General features: G+C 25.9%; 1 protein-coding gene across 2 annotated transcripts; it reads right to left on the bottom strand.

Annotated features, from left to right (window-relative positions):
• Positions 1-4,330: 4,330 nt before the first annotated feature.
• LOC135931157 (1-acyl-sn-glycerol-3-phosphate acyltransferase alpha-like) lies at positions 4,331-19,421 on the bottom strand. Of its 2 annotated transcripts, XM_065468069.1 has the most exons (9): positions 19,281-19,421; positions 13,139-13,517; positions 10,189-10,322; positions 9,427-9,602; positions 9,033-9,128; positions 8,882-8,954; positions 8,310-8,534; positions 5,718-5,737; positions 5,360-5,541 (listed from the first exon to the last, which is right to left on the bottom strand). In XM_065468069.1, exons 1-9 carry the CDS (start codon positions 19,360-19,362, stop codon positions 5,509-5,511), a joined length of 1,218 nt encoding a protein of 405 aa, XP_065324141.1. In that variant the 5' UTR covers positions 19,363-19,421; the 3' UTR covers positions 5,360-5,508. The 2 variants fall into 2 exon arrangements, with proteins under 2 accessions (XP_065324140.1, XP_065324141.1); XM_065468068.1 differs by lacking the exon at positions 5,718-5,737 and having other exon boundaries at positions 4,331-5,541.
• Between the last annotated feature and the right edge of the window lie 2,616 nt (positions 19,422-22,037).

The following is a 22,037-nucleotide window of genomic DNA, read 5'->3' as shown; positions in this document are numbered from 1 at the left end:
TAAAAATCGCTAAAATTATAGGGATTAGAAGGCACTCTTTTTTTAATATTTTGCAATCTAATAATAAAGCCATCAAAAATTTTAGAAACATGCTGTGTCAATATTTTTTTTTAAAAAAAAATTAGATTGGGGACCCTAATGTTTTTAAAATTATATGAGGTAGCACTAGCACTGTTCTGACAACAAACCTGGTTAACAATACATATATTTTCAATGATTTTGAAATAATCACTAATTGTCAAATTTCTATGTTTTTGTTTTCTCCTTGTTTAAATTATATAAAAGTTTAAAAATATTACATATGATAATTGTCTTTATAAAAGTTTAAAAATATTACATATGATAATTGTCAGTTTTCTATATTATATCTAACAAGGTTCAAAAAAGTTTTATAATAACATTATGACAATTGTCACATTTCTATGGTCAATCTTTATTTGAATTTTAATTTTACATCTTATTAATATAAATTGTAACCTATTTGCGTCAAAAAAAAATCAAAAAAGTAAATTATAACAATTATGACAATTGTCACTTTTCTATGGTATATCTTTATTTAAATTTTAATTTTACATCTTAATAATAAAAATTTTAACCTGTTTACTTAAAAAAAAATCAAAAAAGTTAGGTAATAACGATTAAGACAATTGTCACTTTTCTATGGTAGGGGAGGAGACCGGAGTTATATTGTCCATAAAAAATGAAGCAATTTTTCCAAAAGGTTTAAACGTAGTTTTATTCTTTACATATATCTCTACGGTAGATAATAATATTTAAGAAAAAAGTCTTTTAGTTTTTAATTAATATGAAATTTAAAAAAATGAAAATTTAAGAATTATGAAAAACACCCGAGGTACCTATTATCCTTTCGCGTTGCGATAGCCTTTGTTTATTTGTAGATTTTTAAAACAAAATTTATATAAAAATATTAATTCTAATTAAATAAATAGAAATAAATTGTCAAAAAATATGTTAAATTTATTAGGTTCATCTATATTATATATATTACCAGGAAGAACTTATTATCTCTTAAAACTGTCATATAATTTACAAAAAATAAGTCAATCATCTTCATAATGTCATTCGTGGCCCAAGAAAAACTAGTGGCTTTTAATGTTTTTATAAATTTAGTTGAATATTTTTTATTCAAAATAATCCCTGCTTAAAAATGGCTAATAGGTACCGCGCCAAAACCTGCCCCCTGTCTTCACAATTAATTAAAATTTAATTTGATATTAAATTACCATAAATATTGTCAATATTTTTATAAATGATAGAATGGAGATTTTTTTATCATTTAGAATTAATATTAAGTCTGAAATATTTTTATAAAAAAAGTTATTAGTGAAAATGTAAAATTTTAAAAAGTTACTTTGGGTATGCTAAAATTTAAATTTGCATTTAAAATTTTTGATGAGCAATTTTGTCAGAAACATTTTTAGACCTACTTAAGCACCTTATTAAAATACATATTTGGTTTAAATTTCAAATCCCCAAGTTTATTCATTTTTAAATTATTTGAGAAGGAAATACCTACCCCGGGAACACACTATCCTTCTGTGGTAAAACTTTTTTTTATAAAATACGATTATGAAAATTGTCGGTGCATCTTTATTGAATTTATATTTTAATTTAACATGCTTAAAAAATAAATAATATTTTTTTCTTTCATCAAGGCAGGAGGAGAGGTATATGTAAAACATAAAAGAAATATTATATTAATAAAATTGAAAAACATCTGGGCTTTTAATAAAGGGGTAAAAAAAATAAATATCATGAAGATCTTTGAAGATCGTTACATACGAGACATTAGCTCTATAGATATCTCGAATTCATGATGACACCCAATTACCTGCCACTTACAAACTAAAGAAATGACATCCAGTCGTTGCCTGCTACATCGAAACCTTACTATCAAATAGTGTTGTTAATTGGTTGAGTATGTAAAACCCACACCCAGGGTTTAGATCTAAAAATACTAAACCAGCTCTGAGCAAAACCCCGAGCACAGACCTGGGGTTCAGATAAACGAAAACTAAGAAAAAATAAATCTCATTTATACTAATCTTAAATCTTATTATACATACTAATTATAACTTAAAGCTTTGTTTATTATTTCATTTTACATTAATCTCATTTTCTAATCATTTAAATATTTGTTTAAATTGGGGTGCTTTTGATTGAAGTCAGTATGACCTAACTAATTTTTCTCTTCCAGACTATGTTAATTCACATATATAATTATTATAGTTTATATATACATAACCCTCAACAATCAGCATGCATTTTTTAAATATTTTTGAAGTTAAGTTTATTAATTATTTTTTTTAGTTATTTATATAAAAAAATTTTTTTTAAAATAATATTTTTGAAGTTAAGTTTATTAAATATTATTATTTTTGTGATGATTTAATGAAACATGTTGACGATTAAATTAATTTACTTTCAAAAACTTGAAAGAAAATATTGAGAAAAACGTTATTAGTTTTTTTAAAAATTTAACTTTTAAAACTTCTAATAATTCTTTTTTAATTTTAAACTTCTTCAAACCAAATATATTTTTAGCCGGCTAAAAAATTGGCTAGACCAAGTTTTTTAGCCGAAAACTATCATTATGGCTTTTCTGGGTTAATATTAAAAAGATTGAGGTTCAAATTTGGAAGAAATTAATATAAATTAAAACGCCTACTGTTAACGGATTTACTTCAGCAAGCGCCTGAAGATTGAGCCGAGTTAGCCATTACCCAATTATAGCAATTACACAAACTATATATAAGTGTAAATTGAAGATTTTATATTATTTGACTTCAGAATAGGACAAAAAGACCCTTGTTTATACCTCCCCCCCCCCCCCCCTTCCAAATAAAAAGATCCAAAAGTATTCTAAATATCCCATTCAAGCTCAATCATCCCGAATTTAGGAATTAATGTCAAATGTACTTCCCTAAGATACATTTCTAAAATTAGAAAAAAAATCAATATGTGTTTAAAAAATAGCGATGAAATTAAACAAATCCGGCCAGAAAGTTCGTATCTAATTCTAAAATAGGATGGTATAGCTGGAAATAATCGCTTGACTAACATAATAACTCATTTTAATTCTACTTTTTTGGTATTTCTAAGCTCTAGGTGGTTCCGATTAAAATTTTTTTTAACCCTATGCTGAGTTGCTTGAAGGGCTTTACTCTCTAACCTCAGAAAATGCCATTGCATTTTGCCGTTTCTATACTTTTGGTAAATGATTTTTATTTGAACTATTTGGAATATCATTATTCATCTGAACCCCGAATCTAAACCACGTGTCTGAACTCCGGGTCTATGCTCCGGCGTGCTCAGAGCAGGCCTGAGAACCAAATTGCGTCGTTAATTTACGACCAATCAAATTAACAACACTACTATCAAGCTTGCATTCCCTCGATAGTCCTCTTTTTTTATCACTGCTAAATGACTCAAGGCACGGAATCCTCGAAGCTATTTCTTCTCATAATCTTCAATTGCAACTCATCAAAAATGAGCTTACACATGTCATAGATATTCGTCTCCGCTGCTAAATTACCCAAGCACCTTTGCTCTGGTTTTAAGTGCTCCTGTTGACTCGAAGGAATGGCATAGCCTTCACTAGCATACAAAGAACCTATCCCAAAACACCAATGAATTATTCAACGTGACCTAAAATCTACCCAGATTCCATCGATCCTAGAACCTATCGGGTTTTTTAGATTTGATGGAAAACGTCCAAATGGCATAATAGTTCCCCTGCAAATCTTAACATAAACATCTTGATATAAAGGGCTGTTTGAAATAAATAAATTTTCGGAAATATCAGAAGAGCACATTTTTATACCTATATGGTGGCCGTGTTTTAATCTTCACGAGCTCGGTTCACATATGTAAAATTACCGATGAACCTAGGGAAGGTTTTTATCTTAGTACACAGATTGAATTACATTAGTTTCATTGGTAGCCACCTTCCCATGGAGCCAACCTAACTTTTTTAATCCTTTTAACAAATTTTATATAGATTTATTATAATAACATTTACAATGTATTATATTATTATAACGTTTTGATTCGAATTAATAAACACATAATATTATTACAATATATATATATATATAAATTATAGATAATTCAATTCACCCAACCATAGATTACAATCAAAATTTTAGAATAAGGACTGATGAACAACCATCCTAAATCATCTGTTAATATAAATATCAATTCATTGCACATACAATTTTTTTAATTTAACTTGTACTTAGTTTATTATAATTTTTTTTTTCCTACAATCGTTTTAGCTAATCATATATATTTATGTATTGTTATTAATAGCATTTGGTTTATATTGATATATTTATAAATTGGATTTTAAAAAAAATAAAGAATTGGATACTACGAATAAGATAAATCATGATAGATAGCATCATTATATTAAAATCACAAAGCATTCCCATAAAAGTATATGGCAATAGGCCAACTGATGATTTCAATCCCAAAATTGCATTAATAAAATTTAGAAAGGGTTATTATATTATTAATATTATAATAAAATATACAAGCTATTTATTGCAATAAATTTACAATATATATAACAAAAATAAAATGAATAAATAAAAATAATTTATAGTTTAACAAATATGAAGATTTGATGTAAATGGCATATAATTTCTGTATGGAAAAATTTAATTAATTTTCTAAAAAATAAGTGCCATATTATATATAAAGTATGAAAAGTAGATGATGCATAATAGTTAATATAATAAAAATACTCTTTTGAGAATTAGTTTTGAGTATATAATTTATTTTATGTATTAATATTTTTTGTACATTATTCAATAATCATTATTATTAATCTGTTTACATAAATTTTTTATTCTTTATTGATTAATTTATTAGTATTCGTCATTATTATTTTATTTATTTAATCATTACTATTGATTTTTGTATATATATTTATTAATTTGGCTATTTTATATTTGATAAAAAAAAACAAACAAAACAAAATTTCAATCAAAAAGCGGAAAGTGATGGTGACAGTCATTTACTTTTATTTTTTATAGTAAAAAATCGTCGCTACTCATTTATCCAAAAAAATCAACGAATTCATTTTAGTGTCAAAGCATATTAGTATTTTTTTAAATCCATGGTAATTAACATTTAAAAAAAGAACAAATTTGGAATCAAAGAAAAATAATAAATAACTAATGAGTGAATTCTTCTTTAATTATAAATAAAAATAAATATATAATGATCATTTTTGGCGAGGAAATAAAAATTTTCCAACCTTTTTGTCAATAAAGTGCGTCACTGGATCAGTGACACCATCTTGGTAGCGCTCCCATTCAAAAATTTTACTGATTATGTCGTCGTCAGCTGATTTCTGCTCATTTTCTAGTTTACTTTTACCATTGTCATTCACATGATCATTTATTTGTTTATTTATAATATCGTTATTAATTTGTTTATTTTTTGGAATTGCGTTGTTTTCAGGTTCTTTTTGAAAGGAAGTTAAATCGTTAGATGTCGCGTATTCCACACCATCTAGTTTAAGAATAAATTATATTGTTTTTTAAACATTATAACATATATTTAATATTGCTATTTCTTTCATGTATTTCCATTCTTTTTTCTTTCCTTTATTATTTTTAAATTCCTTTTTTTCTTTCTAGCTCCATAAAAAAAATAGAAATGAATGATGAAATAAAATTATAACTTACATGAGTAGCTTTCTTCATTTCTTTTAAAGCATACAAAAATGAAAATAATTTAAAAAAAAATTTTTTTCTATTAAATTCAATTGTTTTCTTACTATTCTTTTCCATTACTTTCTATTCTATATCATTCTATTCTTTTTCTTTCTATTTTTTTCATCGTATATTTTATCGATCTATTTATATCTCTATAAATATGGTGGTGTCAATGTGTTTATTTATCAAATAATTTTTTAAATTAAAAAATCTGTTTTTACCCGAAATGTATTCCAGTATAAATACCTACCCGATAAATTTAAGACAATTTTACCGTTAACTTTTGAGTCATTTATAATTTATATAAAAAATCTATGGTAACAAACACTTGTCCCACCCCATCATTAGTATTCCTCCTTCCACATTACAAATCCCACCATCTAATTCTACATCAAATGCCTCAAGTCCTACCAAACCATTTAAATCCTGCCAGTTAGTATTAAATACCATAATTTTCTTGACCACAATTGGTCCAATATAACCCAAGCTCAAGATTTCTCAGCCATCTTACACAGAATACTAAGGGGTGTTCGGCCAGCAGTTCAAACCTTATTAACAAATATTATCCATTCTATATTGTGAATGACAAAAATATTTCATCCTGGGAGAAATTGTTTACCTTTCCATTTCATATACTAAATGTACCAAAGAATAAAGATTGCCCATTGTCAAAGATTATTAACGACTATATCATCATATTCTCAAATAACAGATCTTACTTAAACCATACAGAAACTACTCAACATAAAAACATACAATCTACTGATGAAAAATTGGCAAAAATAATTTCAAAGTATATAAATAATTTTAATTGTAAAGCTGCCGTCTACATTGTTTTTCCAATAACGATTTAGTAGCTCTCCGATGAAGTGTACAAAAAACTTATAAAATGCAAATATTGATCAGTTTTCATCCACAAAGATGTCGAAAGTATTTAAAACACGGAAGAGATTTCAGAAGCAATAAACTCTTTTCCAATAGACTAAACTGGAGGGATCGATTTAGGCCCATATTTTTTATAGATCTAACAAATATAGATAATGCCAGCTTATTACTGCTATTACAAGTTATAACAGAACCTAGCAATCTCATAGTTAATGGAGGATTACCATACCATTTAATCCCTCTAGTCTTCGGTGCATGACTAATAGCACCTCAAAAACCAAATCAGGGTATAAGGCCTATGGCTATAGGTAGTTTATTCAGAAGAATTATCTCAAAAACATTAGTAAATAAATAAAGATTCCTATCTGATATTTTAGCACCCAATCAATTAGGATTGGGGATTAAAGAATGAAACCGCTAAACCATGCAGATAGAATTACTCTGGAGAATCTACCTTCAGGTCATTTATTTATCAAGCTTGATATAAGAAATACATTCAACTCAAAACCGCAACATTATAATTCAGAGTTTTTCCGAAAAATACTCAGAATTCTTTAATTACATACAATCTATTTATGTATCGCCATCAATATTACGTTATCAAAAACGCACAATTTTGTTAGCGCAAGGACTCTAGTAGAGTGATCCCCTAGGTATATCCTTGTTCTGTTTAGAAATAAATAAAATAATTAAGGATATTAAGATTAATTGTGACCTTAACTTCAAGCACTAAAGAAGAAATAAATAAAGTTCTCGACATTACCACCATTAGCTTTCAACAACTAAACTTGTAATCAAATAAGAATAGAATAAAATATTCTTCTTTCATCCTAGACCTAATTCCCAAAGAGGAAATCTGTGTTCTTGATCCGCAAATAGGTGGGCCACCAATAAGTGGCTCAATCAGTATCAATAGAAAAGAACATCTGCAATCTAACATTAAAGCAAAATATACTTAAACTCTTGCCTTTACATCATATGATTAAAAATTTCTTAAACATAACCAAAATTCTTTACTGCTTATCAACAGGGACATTCTTATTTCCAAAAATTAAAATAAATCCGATATTTATTGGCTTAATCGGGCCGATATTCATATTTTTTAAAATTTTTCTATGGGAACCGATAAAATGGGGTCTTAATTTTTAAATTTTTAGAAAATTGTATATTATAAAAAATGATGTTATAAATTTTTTTTAAATAGGTTATATCTAAAAATAAATTTATTTTTATAAATAAAATCGAAATCCATTTTTATGTTTATTATTTTAATAATGGATTATAATTACTCAGTCAAAAATACTGTGTGGGATAACAGCATTGATTATATGTTATTCTTGCAATTTTATATTTATTTAAATCCTATAGCATTCATTTCTACCGTATATTCCATACTTTTTCTATCTATCTCTCTTGTTATTTTCTTTTTTATTTCTTTATCTTTTCCATTTTTTATCCTCATTTAATTAAATAACACATTACATATTTTACTTTAAATAACCCTTTTATTCTCATCCCTAAAATCCTCTTTAGTAGTTATTTTCTATCATTTTTTTCATTACCTTTTCCTTAATATTCTCTTCTCTTACCATTCTATTTTCTTAATTTTCCTTCATTTTTCTTATTTCTCTTTATATTTTTTTTATCATTAATTTATCCATTTTATTCATATTATACTTTCGCTCGCTTTCCTTCTAATCCTATCTCTATAAGCGGCCTCTGTAGCTTCCCAGCGGGCGCGAAGTGGAGACCCTTTTGCGAAAAAAGGCGGGGAGATAGCGGCCGAAGTTGTTACGAACACCTTCAACATGACTGCCCTCACGTGATCCGTGAGTTGATCCACGTCAGCCGTTGTCATGCCTTTGGTGGGAATAGGAGGGAGGCACGTGACTAAAACGATGCCTGATTTTATTCCGTAATATGGGCGGAAAAAATGAATATAAAAGGAAGGAAAATAGATGTTAAAAAAAAGAAAAAAACAGTTAAAAGGAATGAAAATGAACAGAAATGATATAATTTCTATCTAATTCTCATGGGAGGTATGAAATCGAAGAAAGATTGAATATATAAATGAAAGAAGGATTGCATTAAATGGATAGTATATTTTATATATAAAAATTTCACTTAGGTTGAAAGGAAACATTTAAAGGAAAAAAAAGAATAGAAAATAAGATAAGAAAATAGAAGAAATTAAGAATTAAATTTCTAAAGTGAGATTGAAAATTAGAAGATAATTAATTTAAAAAAACCTGAATTAAAACGTTTTTCGTAACGACAATAAAAAGGGTAATAGGAACTAAATACCACGGGGCAAATCGGTACCTTTTTTAAATTACATTTTAAATGTTTGATGAAATTATTGTCAATCAACAAAAACAATATAATCATTAATGACTATACTTGAGCTTGAACGGCAAGATGAAAAGCTCCCTTTTTAAAGGGAAGGATTCCCGTCCCATGATTCCGAGTTCCTTCCGGAAAAATCCATACTTTCAACTTTTATATAATATACAAATATAATGTAAGGTTTATTTATATGTACACTTGAATTGTCCATATATATATATATATAATATGTAGTATAAATATAAAATACAGGCAAAGGTCAGGTGTGGGTAGTGGGATTAGTATTCAAATTTTAATATATTCTTAAAAATTAATTTTAATCAATATAAAACTATGATATTTAATATGACAAAATTGGACAAGAAAAGTTATTTCAATATAATTGTATTATCTTTATAATTATGGCAATTCATACGTTTCGCCAAATAACATTTAAAAAAGATATAACTTTTTCAATTTTCATCCGTTCCGCTAAATCTGCCAAGGTCTTTTTAGCAGAATTTAGGTCTTTCCGATCTATGTAGACTACCCCGGTCACGTATGACAGTGCCCCAAATGGACCTAGGTAAACTACCTCTCTTTTAGCTACGGAAGTGCAGTTAGAAGGCCATACTGTTGATTGTGCTTTAATAAATAGGTGTTCTATTATCAATTCATTCTTTTCAAATTATTTACCTTTATTCTATTGTATACTTTCCTTTTCCTAATTATTCTTTCTCCAATTTAATTTTACCGTTCTTCCATTCTCCTTCAAACCCAATTATATAATAACATCTTGAAGTAGCGAGGATATTTTATTAATCATATTGTTCTTCTTGCTAATCTTCTTACTAAATTAACATTGTTCCTAATAATAATCCTCTAATTTTTTTATAGGGCTCGGATCAAAAACAATTACTATTTTTTGTTCAAAAAGGTATTTAAAAAAACATTTCCAATCCCTATTATATATTTTTTTCTTATCTTTTCACCTCAAGTCCAAAAGAAAATAAATATCTTATTTCTCTTAAAGATTTTCTCTACTAATTCATTCTTATTTATTTATATATTCTTTAATCAAACTTTAAAAGAATTAAATGATCGCTCACTATATAACGTTGATTCTGTTAGCCACGAAATCTTGCCCTTGACACTCTATTTTATTCAATTTTTAAACTATTCTTTTCTTTATTATTCATACCCGTCCTAATCTATAAGAGAATCAACTCACAGAGTAAATCCAGTGAACTCTGGTGATTGCTCACGATAACAGCCGATTCGTCTCTCGTAGCATTTTCCTTGTGTAGTATTCGGTATCGGATACCGAATATCCGACAAACTTTGTAATAGAGAGTGTATACTATCCTAATATATCATTACAGAAAAGGGTATTAGATAGTTCTATCTAAAATGAGCATTTGATTATCTAGTAGTATATAGCTTTATGTTATATCCCCATTTAAAGGATGATTCTGTTCTATTTACGATAAATTTAGAATATTTGTAAGGTTGTAGAATTTCCCTATCTATTTTTTTCTTCCTTTTAATCTCATTTTCCCTCTATTTACCAGGGTTGTGCATTTGACCGGTCAAATAAATAAATGTTTTTTAAGCCAATATTAACTTTATTTTGTATATATATAATATTATAATGAATTTATATAATATTAAATTTCATATTTTTTTAAATTCATTCCAGAGTTAATGTTTTGCCCTCCGTGGCTGTCTTGTTCCGATTCATATTCAATATCATTATTTTCTTTAATATTTTTAATGAATCTTAAGTTTTGATATACTTCTACCAATTTTCTTGTTGTAGAAGTCGTCAATCGATTTCTGTTTTTCGTATGAATATTGCCCCAAACCGACCAATTTCTTTTAAAAGAAGTCGAACTAGGAAATATTAGTAAAATATTAGCTACTTCTCTTAATGGGCAAGGTTGACAAAGTGCATTCCGCAAACTTGAGGCCGAAATCTGATTATTTTTTATGGAAGTTACCACTTTCCACATATATTGGCTATTAAATATGCCGCTTTTATCTGAAATTTATTATATCACTTAAAATATTTTGATTATCACCACCTTGTAAAATACCTATTGTAAATCACATGCTTCATCAAATTCAGTACTTGTAAGATGCTCCCCTTGATTGGGGGTCCAATAAGTAAGCAGCATTGTGAGCACATGTATTTAGATCATTTCTTCTCTTTTCAAACATAACTTTAATTTTTTTTCTTAAAATGGAGAAAATATAGAATCATAGCATGATTGTATTATGTGTTTTTCCAAATTAAGCATCTCGTTTTTTATGTGAGCCAAAGTACATTTATCCCCTTGCACTTTCAATAATGAGGTAGCTAAAGGTTGAAGAATAGCTAAAAATTTTAAATTTTTCTTCCAAAATATATCTTCATTTTATATATTATTGGTAATTTGTATGGGACAAATATCACATACAGCTTCTTCCACAACTGGTGGTTTCAGAACTTTCTTACATATTTGTATTTGCTCCAAACATTTTATTGACGATGCCTATCTTGTTTGGCTAATTGTACTTACTGTAGATGGTATACCTTGATTTTTATTACGGAAAAATTGCAGCTGGTATGTGTTTATTCTTGAAAAATTTAATTTTTTAAATTATTGAAATATAGTAACTAAAGTCGTTCAATCGTTCAAAATCATGAAAGAATGACTGCAATGTATGCGCTGCACAACCATTACATGATTATAGATTCAGATTTTAAAATTCTCCAAGCTGTTTTCATGTTAGCGGCATTATCAGTAACTAAAGAATAAACTTTTACCGGATTTAATTCATGAATTACAATTTTAAATTCCTGGGCAATATAATCTGCCGTATGGCGATTTTCCTCAGTATCTAAAAATTTGTAGAATACTGAAACAGGCGTCATCACCATAAAATTAATAATACTCTCGTTTCTGATGTTGCCCAGCCATCTGATACAATTGATAAGTGAGGAGCTTTATCGATTATATCTGCAACTCTCGCCTCCATATCTCCTGACGCTTTGTCTAGAAAATATCCAGCCAGCTGCCTTCGCCCTGGGTAGTAAATAGGATGTATTTTTTATAAAGAATTATTGAATGTAGGGATTTTCAGTGATGTGGAAAGGTAAATTGCTCGCATATACAGCCTTACAAACAATTGATAGAGCTCACTTTTTTCTTTGGGATTTATTCTATCTATGAAACCAGTTATACAAGATTGAGATTTACATTTAAACGCCTTGTTTGTAGATTGATCAGAGATGATGGAATCAAATTTTCTTAAGTCACAAGACAAAATATTGTCAATTTGATCACCAATTCTTCGTTATAGCTATACAAATTACATTTATGTGATTTTTGTAGTAGAGGTTGATATTTTGGAATTTAAATAAAATTTTTCCTTAATTATGGCAGGGCATATATTATAGCTGCTTAATAAATGCTTGGCCATTCTATCAACATGGGCAATATAGGATATCTTGCAAACCCTGCATACCGCTTTAACTGATTTACCATCGCGTACTTCTTGAAAATGTTTCCAAACCTGATGCTTTGGTTTGACCATAATTCATAATATATTAAAATTTAACTATAAAAGATTTTGATTATAATCAATGGATTATTTTGTGAATTTTATTTTGCTGTGTATTTTGATATGTAAAATAAAGAATTATGATAATAAAGCTCATCAATTATTTTATAATTATCACCAATTATTTCAATAATTTGGCTTAATATTATATATAATATATAGTTTTACCAGAATTTAATAAATTATTTTGTAGATCTGTCTGACCAGAACAACTAAAAAGAAAATTAATTTATAAATTCAAATGTAGAAAGTGGAAGTAGAATAAATGAGAATTAATATAATTTATACTCGACTAAATATTAAATAAAATTTAAATTCATTAAAAAATAAACCATAACTTAGCTAAATTTTTATATTTATTTATTTTAGTAATAAAAGAAATTCTTTTATTTTCGATTCCTTCATGATACAAATATATTTTTAAATACATGCTTTTAATGCATACTAGTAAATTATCAAAATATCTTTTCGCATACTATTTTGGAGTATTTGATCGGTCAAATACTCCCCCGGTCAATTTACCGACATGCCAACCCTGCTATTTACTTCCTATTTAAACATAATTTTTATTTTACTTTTGGTTCCTACAATTCCTTTTTCCATGTCCTGTTACTAAAAATACTGGCCATATCAAACTCACGCAAAATATTACTAATCCATAAAACAATGTTTTCACGTAGAACCGAGTAACGGTAACGAAGGTGGAAGAATCCTTAAGAGTGGCCACCTTGTATTCTTTTGCCGCTTCGGACCACTCTTTTAAATTATCTAGGAATCGCCCATTTTGTTTCTGTGTTTCGTATTTTAGTTTATTATTCTCGTCCTTATTATTTTTTTGTTTATTATTTATTTCTCCTATGTTATTTATTTTTTGGAACAGCTGATTGTGTTCTTGGACCAATTTCAAAATTTCTTTTTCAGCCTCGCAATACATGTTATCGAATTTGTGGTTGGCTAAAAACAGGGTTTTAAATATGATTAGTGAAAATGTGCTTCGAAAGTGCAATGTTTTTAATCTAATCGTCCATGAATTATCATTATATATAAAAAATTGTTATTTTTTGAATGGCAGGTGTGGCTCAGAGGGTAAACAGATGGACGCAGTAGGTTAGAAGCAAATTCTTGCTAAAACGAACTCAAGGGAAATTGTGAAATTAAACTGATAACTTAGGGTTGAATTTGACAGATATGATTTAGGATATTTTATATTTAAAAAATGGGTATATATTATGCATACTTTTAAATAAAATTTCAATTGTTTAGGTTAATAAGTTGTTATATGTTATCCGACGGACATTATCGTTATCCTGAAATGTAAAAAATCATATAATGATGATTTCTTAGGCGAATATATTTTTGAATAACCTAGCGATTTGATTAAATTTTAATTACAATTCAGAATAACTTCTGTAAAAAAAACTATAATAAATTGTGGATCAGATCCAAACAACAACCAATAGTGATGGCAATCAATTCAACCATTTTTCAATCAAACAGGGTTGTGCATTTGACCGGTAAAATAAGATTCGGTCAATTGGCCGATATTTGACCGGTCAAATATGGTTAAATTTAAATAAATGTTTTAAAGCAATATTAATTCCATTTTATATATAATAGTAAAAAATATATGTATAATAATATTTTTATAAATTCAATAATTAATGTTTCATTCTCCATGGCAGAGCCTTTTTAATCAATCTTAGGTTATGATATACTCCTACTATCAATTTTCTGGTTGTCGAGATCTTCAATCGGATTTTTTAGACACTTTTCTTAATATTCAAGGTGAACAGAGCCCATTCCAATAACTTGAGCCCGAAATCTGATTGTTTTTATGAAAGTTACTGGTTTCCACATATTTTGGCTATTAAATATACCGCCGCTTTTAATTCTGAAATTTATATCACAAAATATTTTGATGATCATCACTCTGTAAAACGACTAATTTTTGTATTATATCATATGCTTCATCAAACTCAAGTAAGATGTTCCCCTTATATTGAGGATCCAATAAATAATCAGCAGTGTAGTGTGAGCACATGTATTTGCATTGTTTCCTTTTTTAAACGTATCTTTAATATTTTTTCTTCAGATTGGTAAATTATAAAATCGTGGACATGATTGTATTATATGTTTTCTAAATTAAGCATCTTGTTTTTTACGTGAGCCAAGGTGAATAAGATAGCTAAATGAATAGTATTAATATTAAATTTTTTGTCCAAAATATCATTTAATACATATTAGCAATTTCTCTCGGACAAATATCCAACTTCTTCAACCTTTCAGAGCTTTCTTGCATATATGTATTTGTTCATGACATTTTATTGATGATGCCCATCTTGTTTGGATAATTGTACATAATATAATACAAATTGACAATTAGTAATTTTCTTAAACCATGCAAAATTATTATATTTATTTATATATTTAGATCTAATCAAATTAATAATGAGAAAAATTCTTTTTTTTATATTTCAAATTGAAATTCTAATATTTTAATATAAAAATTTTATATTTTTATATAAAATTATAATTAAATCAATGCTTTGATGATTCAAATATATTTTTAAATAACTTGATAAATTAGATTGATAAACATGCTATAAATACATTAGTTAATTAAATAAATATAGTTATTCACCAGAGTATTTGACTAGGTCAAATACTCCTTCTGTCAATTAAATTTGACCGGTCCATTGACCAACTTGCCAACCCTGTAATCAAATATTGGTTAAAAAACGAAATTGAATTGGAGGTGCCGCAATATTTACGGGTCTTCCTCAACATAAGATGGAATTTGTTTAGTCCATTATCTCATTTTATTTTTGAATTAAAGAGGGCTTAATCTAAATGCATATAATGCAAATATTTTTTTCCTCATTACATGCTATTCATCTATATTTAAAATAAGGATGTGAGAGTTGTTAAAAAGGGTCTTTTGCTTTTCATAGAAAATTGTATGACATGTAGAAGATGTGGACGTTGTTAGTGTTACAGATTCTCTGCCAAAAATATCTTATAAACAAAATAGCGTATAATAAAAAAACTAAGCGGAACTGGAATAAATCTTCCTCTAGTTCTATATCATTCTCTTCCTCAAAAAAATTTATATCTTTGGTTTTACTTTTGTAAATATTCATTTTAAAAAATAAAAAAGGATTAAACGGATAAAATGTTAATCTTTTCGTTTATTCGGGATAAAAAATTTATTATTTAAATAAAAAAATTGGGAATTTACATTTAAAATTAAATTTATAATAAAAAAAATATTTGTATTCGTCTGAAATTATAATAAATACCATAGATCTGTAAGAGGTACTATTTGCACGCCCTAAACAGATTTTCTTTTTAAAAAAATTGGCTCGGCTAAGATACTTTTTTAAAAATTTTATCGGTTTTTTTAGACCGGGTCCGGATTTTTTTATATTATATTTTAATTTTTATAGTTAATAATGGCGATTTAAAATATTTGGCTTTAAATAATATGCCCGGATCGGATATTTTTCAATAAAAATTATTTAGGCCCATCCCAGGTATATTAAATATGGTCAGCGTGTACCCAGGCCTGCAGGTCTCTGATAAATACAAAACACTTTTTATTTTATTTAAAATACAAATATTATCGATAACATAGTATTTAAAAAACAAGTATTTGTGTAACTGCCCAAGCTTGTCCTTAATAGTTAACTAAATCTTCCTTATTTGCTTTTAGTGCTTATATATCTTTTTATTGGAAATAAAACGCAATATTTTTATAAATTCTTCATTTTCGGATTAAAATAAGATCAGATCGGGTACAGACCATCAGAATCGAATTGGTGAGATAATATGGTATCGTACCGCCTTTATTATTTTTTAGTTATAATTGGGTATTTTGTCGGCAAACTTTTCGCTAAATTTCGCTTAACCTTATAATTTGTATGCTCAAATATTAAGCTTAAAGTTTATATGCTCAAAGCTTAAAGTTTATTTATCTCACTAAATTTCTTTATATCACATTAATTTAATATTAATTATATAAAATAATTATTTTATATTATATTACTTATATAAAATAATTATATATTAATTTTATAAAATAATTATATTATATTAATTATATAAATTTCTTTATATAACATTAAAATTGCTTTAAAAATTATATTATAATTATATTAAATATTAGAATTATACTAAATATTAGAATTATACTAAATATTAGAATTATATATATATATACTAAAATTATTAATATTAGAATTGTATATTTTCTTAAATTTATATTATTAAATTTTTAATTACATAAATTACTTTAAATAATAAAATCTGTCTAATCTATTATATTATATTAATTATATAAATTTCTTTATATAACATTAAAATTGCTTTAAAAATTATATTATAATTATATTAAATATTATAATTATATTATATTAAATATTAGAATTATATTTATATTATAATTATATTAAATATTATAATTATATTTATATTAAATATTAGAATTATATTAAATATAGAATTATATATACTAAAATTATTAATATTTGAATTGTATATTTTCTTAAATTTATATTATTAAATTTTTAATTACATAAATTACTTTAAATAGTAAAATCTGTCTTATCTGTAAAAGTTAAATTTTTAATATTTTTAAATCTCTCGCTTCAAACCTATAGGGGCCATTTTAGCTTATTTGCTTTTTTAACATTTTTAAATAGTAGTTAGCGGCCCATAACCAGATAATATATTATAAAAAAATTAAGTCGGACCAAATAATAGGTCCAAATAAGGGTTAAAGTTTCAACGCCGATTAGAATTTAATTTGATTGAGTAGGGATAGGCTTCTACAATAATAGTATACCAAAAATATTAGATATTTTTTGTTCAAAAATCTATCAATTTTTTTAAATTAAACAGTTAAATATAAAGGTAATAATCATTCTTAGCATATTTCGGCTAAAAAAAATGATTCTCAATTGTGTTTTAAATGTTATAGGGAATATTTTAATTTAAAATTTATTAAGTCATAGAATTTTAAGGGCTATAAAATAATGACTATATATTTTTGAAAAAAAATTAGATAGAATGAAATCCTGATTAACAGGATTCAACTTTAGTTTACCTAAATATCAATTTTAATAATATTTGCAATATAAATAATTATCAGGCCAATTTTCATTTATTTTACAGCCACTTCTAAGTGAGCAAACACTCAAATAAATACTAAATAAAATATATAAGATTTTATCATTAAAATATTTAAAATGAAGAACTAAATTTCCAGTTTTTTCTAATCCAATCCTATTTCCAAATGTGGATTGGACTAAACCTAAAAAGAAGCATTCCTTCTAGATAGGCTGAAGAAGTTGCCACACCAAAGAGATGATTGAAAATTATGTTTATTTCTGTATTATCACCAAAAAATTATATCTTAAGATCTTCACTAGTAAAGATTCAAGATTTTATATAATATGGAAAGCTAAAACATTTATTAATGTTTGATTTTTGTCAATTATTAATAGAGGGTGCCAGTCATTGTTTAACACAATCTGATATGTTTGATGATTTTTTTTGCAATATATCCAAGGATTTTGTGATTGAAAATCACATACTTAAAATATCCTTTGAGGCTGATATTTATAACTTTTTGGTGATTTATTTAGTCAATATTAATTGGGTTACTTTACAAATTTTACATTTAATTGGCTATTGACTTAAGTATGTTTGAATACTATCTGCTAGTGTGTTCTGTCCATTTTCAATAGGATCCTTTAGAGCTCAAAATAATTATTTTAAAAATATTTATGATTTATTCTATTAGACTTTTTAGCATATGAGTTTAAATATTTCCAGTATCAAAATTTATACTAATAGTATTCCTCGTCATCAACATTTTTTTAGCATTCTTTATAAATATGTGTTACTATGCAATTAAAATCATTTTTGTATTTTATATTGAGACCTAGTAAAAATTTTCAAATTTAGAATTTAAATAATTATTTTCTCTAATTTATGAAGATTATCACGTAAATAAGACAGTATAAAAATTTCAATAAATCCCCAAGTTTAAAATTTGATCATATAAAATCAATTTATTGACTTAACTAAATATTGATTTAAATGCTTAAATCTATTACTAGCCACCCATATCTAGATTCCTTTAATTTTTATTCTAGGTTATAAATTAATACATCAATCATGATTCTAACAATTTGAAGATTTCATTAAGCCAAGCTCTCATTAATCTAGCTAAATGTTCTTATATTGATATACCTTTTAAATTATGATAATGGATGATTTAACATGCCTAAGATCCCCAATTGTGATTTTTTTTAATGCAATTTGTGATTAGCCCAAATTCAAATCTCATACTTAATATACATAAAAATAATTTATGTAATTTACTCATATCCACTTTTTATAATACCAGGTGTATCACTAGATTTTTCAATTTGCCATGACTCAATGGGTGTTCAAATTTAAAATTCTCTTAAAAATTATTTTTTGCTTAAGCTCCTAAACTTTTCATGATTGCTAATCAATTTTATCAAAAATGCCCAGTATATCTTTGATCTCATTGCCAATGAATGATCACATCAATACTTGTAGTATAGATAAGAATTTTAGGAAATCGTTTATCTAACTACATTTAAAAATGATAATCAATAAATTACATCCTCACGTCATTTATTATTTTAGAAAGAGCATATTAATTAATTTTAAAAAAAAATTTACTTTCATATTGAATTTCTTCATCTTGATCACCATCTTTAGTATAAAAACTGACAATATATACAATAAATCCACATATCCCCATAAATATTGCAGTTAATATGAGACCTGTGAATGTTAAATTAGTTTCTACCAAATTTAACATATTTATTTGTCCTTTTCCAATAAAAAATTTAAGGATAGAAAGTACCATGTAATGTGAGGTAACAAAAAAAAACTATTAATAAGTAGGTTTAAGCCATTGATCCTCATAATTAGTGTTGTTAATAAACTAAGCCTATATGCTTAGTTTAAAAAAGCGAAGTTTTAGGTCGAAAAATTAGCCCAAAACTGAATCGAGTTGTAAACTTAGTTCTTAAACTTAACTTATGAACTCTAGTCGTGAAGTCAGATATTTTTTTTATTTAGCAAACATATAATAAATTTAATGAAAATTATACTAATATAAAGTAACTATTCCAAATGTAGACTAATCCAAAAAATCGAGAAGAAATATATTATAATGGAGATAAGTAAGGAAGCAAGAATAAGTATAGGAAAACTCCTTGGGAAATAAAAATGTCATAGAAGCCTATAGTTAGCTTTATAGGTATGGCCAGCTTTTATCTTAGAAGATGCCTTCCTGAAAATCACCAAGGAGCTTGCCGATGTGGGATCCTAAATTGAAGGATAAAACAAATTTACCAAGGGGTTAAGGTTGTGAATATAATTGAAATAAAAAATACCAAAGAAAAAAGCAAAATCACAAGGTAAAATTTTATTAAATCTAAGTTGCAATGTACTGTCAAAGTTAAGCAATATCTAGATTTTAGAAGATATCGTGATAATTAGTTTAAATAAAATTTTAGAAAAGAAATAGAATATTATTTTATTTATTGTATTATTCTAATTCTAATAATAATGATAATTATTTTTATGGTGAGTAGAATACTAAATGTAATAAATTAAATTTAAAAAAAACTGTGTTTATTTTTCTAAATTTGATAATTCCTTTATATTTTTGGACACTCGAGGATTCACAGCCGCTAAGTGATATAAATGTTTATATTTTCTAAGATAAAAAATTTCGAAAAGCAATTATAAAATAAATAAATAATACTTAAAACATGTAATAAATAATTTGAATCTTATTTGGCAAATTTTAAATTTTTATACATTTATAGATAATTATATTTTAGCCGTATTTTTTATTTTTATAAAAAATATCTGAAAAAATTATAAAATCTGTTATCGTGTTTTATTTTGATAACGAATGATGCGTTCTAGGAAGAAACGAATTAAGCAACTACCTTTTTTTTTCCGGGCAATAATGTAAAATTAACGATGTTATATTTTTAAAGTAATGTGTACAATAATTATTTTTCTAAATTTATTCAATATACTTTTTACATTTTATTTGTTATTGCATTTTTTGATACATTTTATTGATATTTTGCTTAATAAAATTGCTGAGTTTTGTTTGTTATAATGTTAAATATATGATTACATAATTGCCTCATGCCTTAGTTAGCTGGGGTATTAAAATTGCAAATTATCTTTTTTTAGCATTTTCATAATAACTCTAACATCAAGGGAGGTAAAAAGCGATAACTTATTTTATTTTTAAGAGGAATATTGGGGCCACTCATTAGAGATCCCTAATTCTATTTAAACTAATTTCGGGCCGGTTCGGGTCGGGCTTGGCCTAATATTTTTAAAAAAAAATTTGGGCCGGGTCCGGCCTTGGAAATTTTTTTAAATATATCTAAATTTATAAATTTTATATTGAATTTTTATGTAAAATAAAAATGTTTGATTTTATTTATTGAAATTTAACAACATATAACATATGTCTTTTATTTTGAGTAATTATAAAAATTGATTTCTATATTTAAATAAATTCGGGCCGGGCCGGGTGGGTAAATTATTTAAAAATAATTTCGGGTTCGGGCCGGCAAAACCTTTTTAAAAAAATTTGGGATTCGGGCCGGGCAGGCAAAATTTTTTAAAAAAAATATCGTGCCAGGCCGGGCTTGAAAAATTAGGCCCGATGCAGATCATTACCACCAATGATTACTAAATAAATAATACATAAAATAAATCGTTATTTGATTATATTTAAATATTAATTATAATAATTTTATCGCCAATAAGCAGAACACCCGTGGGAATGCCAGGTCTCCTCTAATATTCATTTTCAAGAAAAAAATGGCTTGATAAATTTATGACTTTTACAACAATAGTTTTCAAAATTAATGTCTAATAGGCGTTGGTTTTCACCTAAGCAATCTTTCTAGCATAGGCAAACGTTCTACAGGAGTGCTTGGTGTAAATGATATATTACTTTAATAAACAGTAAATTTTGAAAATCAATATATAAAGATAATGAATAAAATATGTAATTATATATTTCAAAAGTAACTAGTTATTTTTGTAATTAGTTACTTTAAATACACTATTTTAAGTTTAATTTATTAATATTTTATACTCAATAATATTATTAGATAATCTATTATATTATGCGAATCAAATTATTACCATTATTAATATTGTAAAAAATGAGGTGTAAATAAAAATAAACAATATTTTTTTGTTCTATAAACAATATTTTTTTGTTCTATAAACAATATTTTTTTGTTTTATAAACAAAAATAACATTAAAATAAACACAATTTTATATATAAACATGTATAAACAAAAACAAAAAGAACCAAGATAATTAAACCAGAATAAACAACACGAATATAGTAAACAAAAATAAGAAATAAATGTAAATAAAAT

The sequence above is a fragment of the Gordionus sp. m RMFG-2023 genome, chromosome 1 (genome assembly GCF_954871325.1).
Source record: "Gordionus sp. m RMFG-2023 chromosome 1, tfGorSpeb1-WG-v2, whole genome shotgun sequence".
NCBI lineage: Eukaryota > Metazoa > Nematomorpha > Gordioida > Chordodea > Parachordodidae > Gordionus > Gordionus sp. m RMFG-2023.
This window is presented reverse-complemented; position numbering and strand designations above follow the sequence as displayed.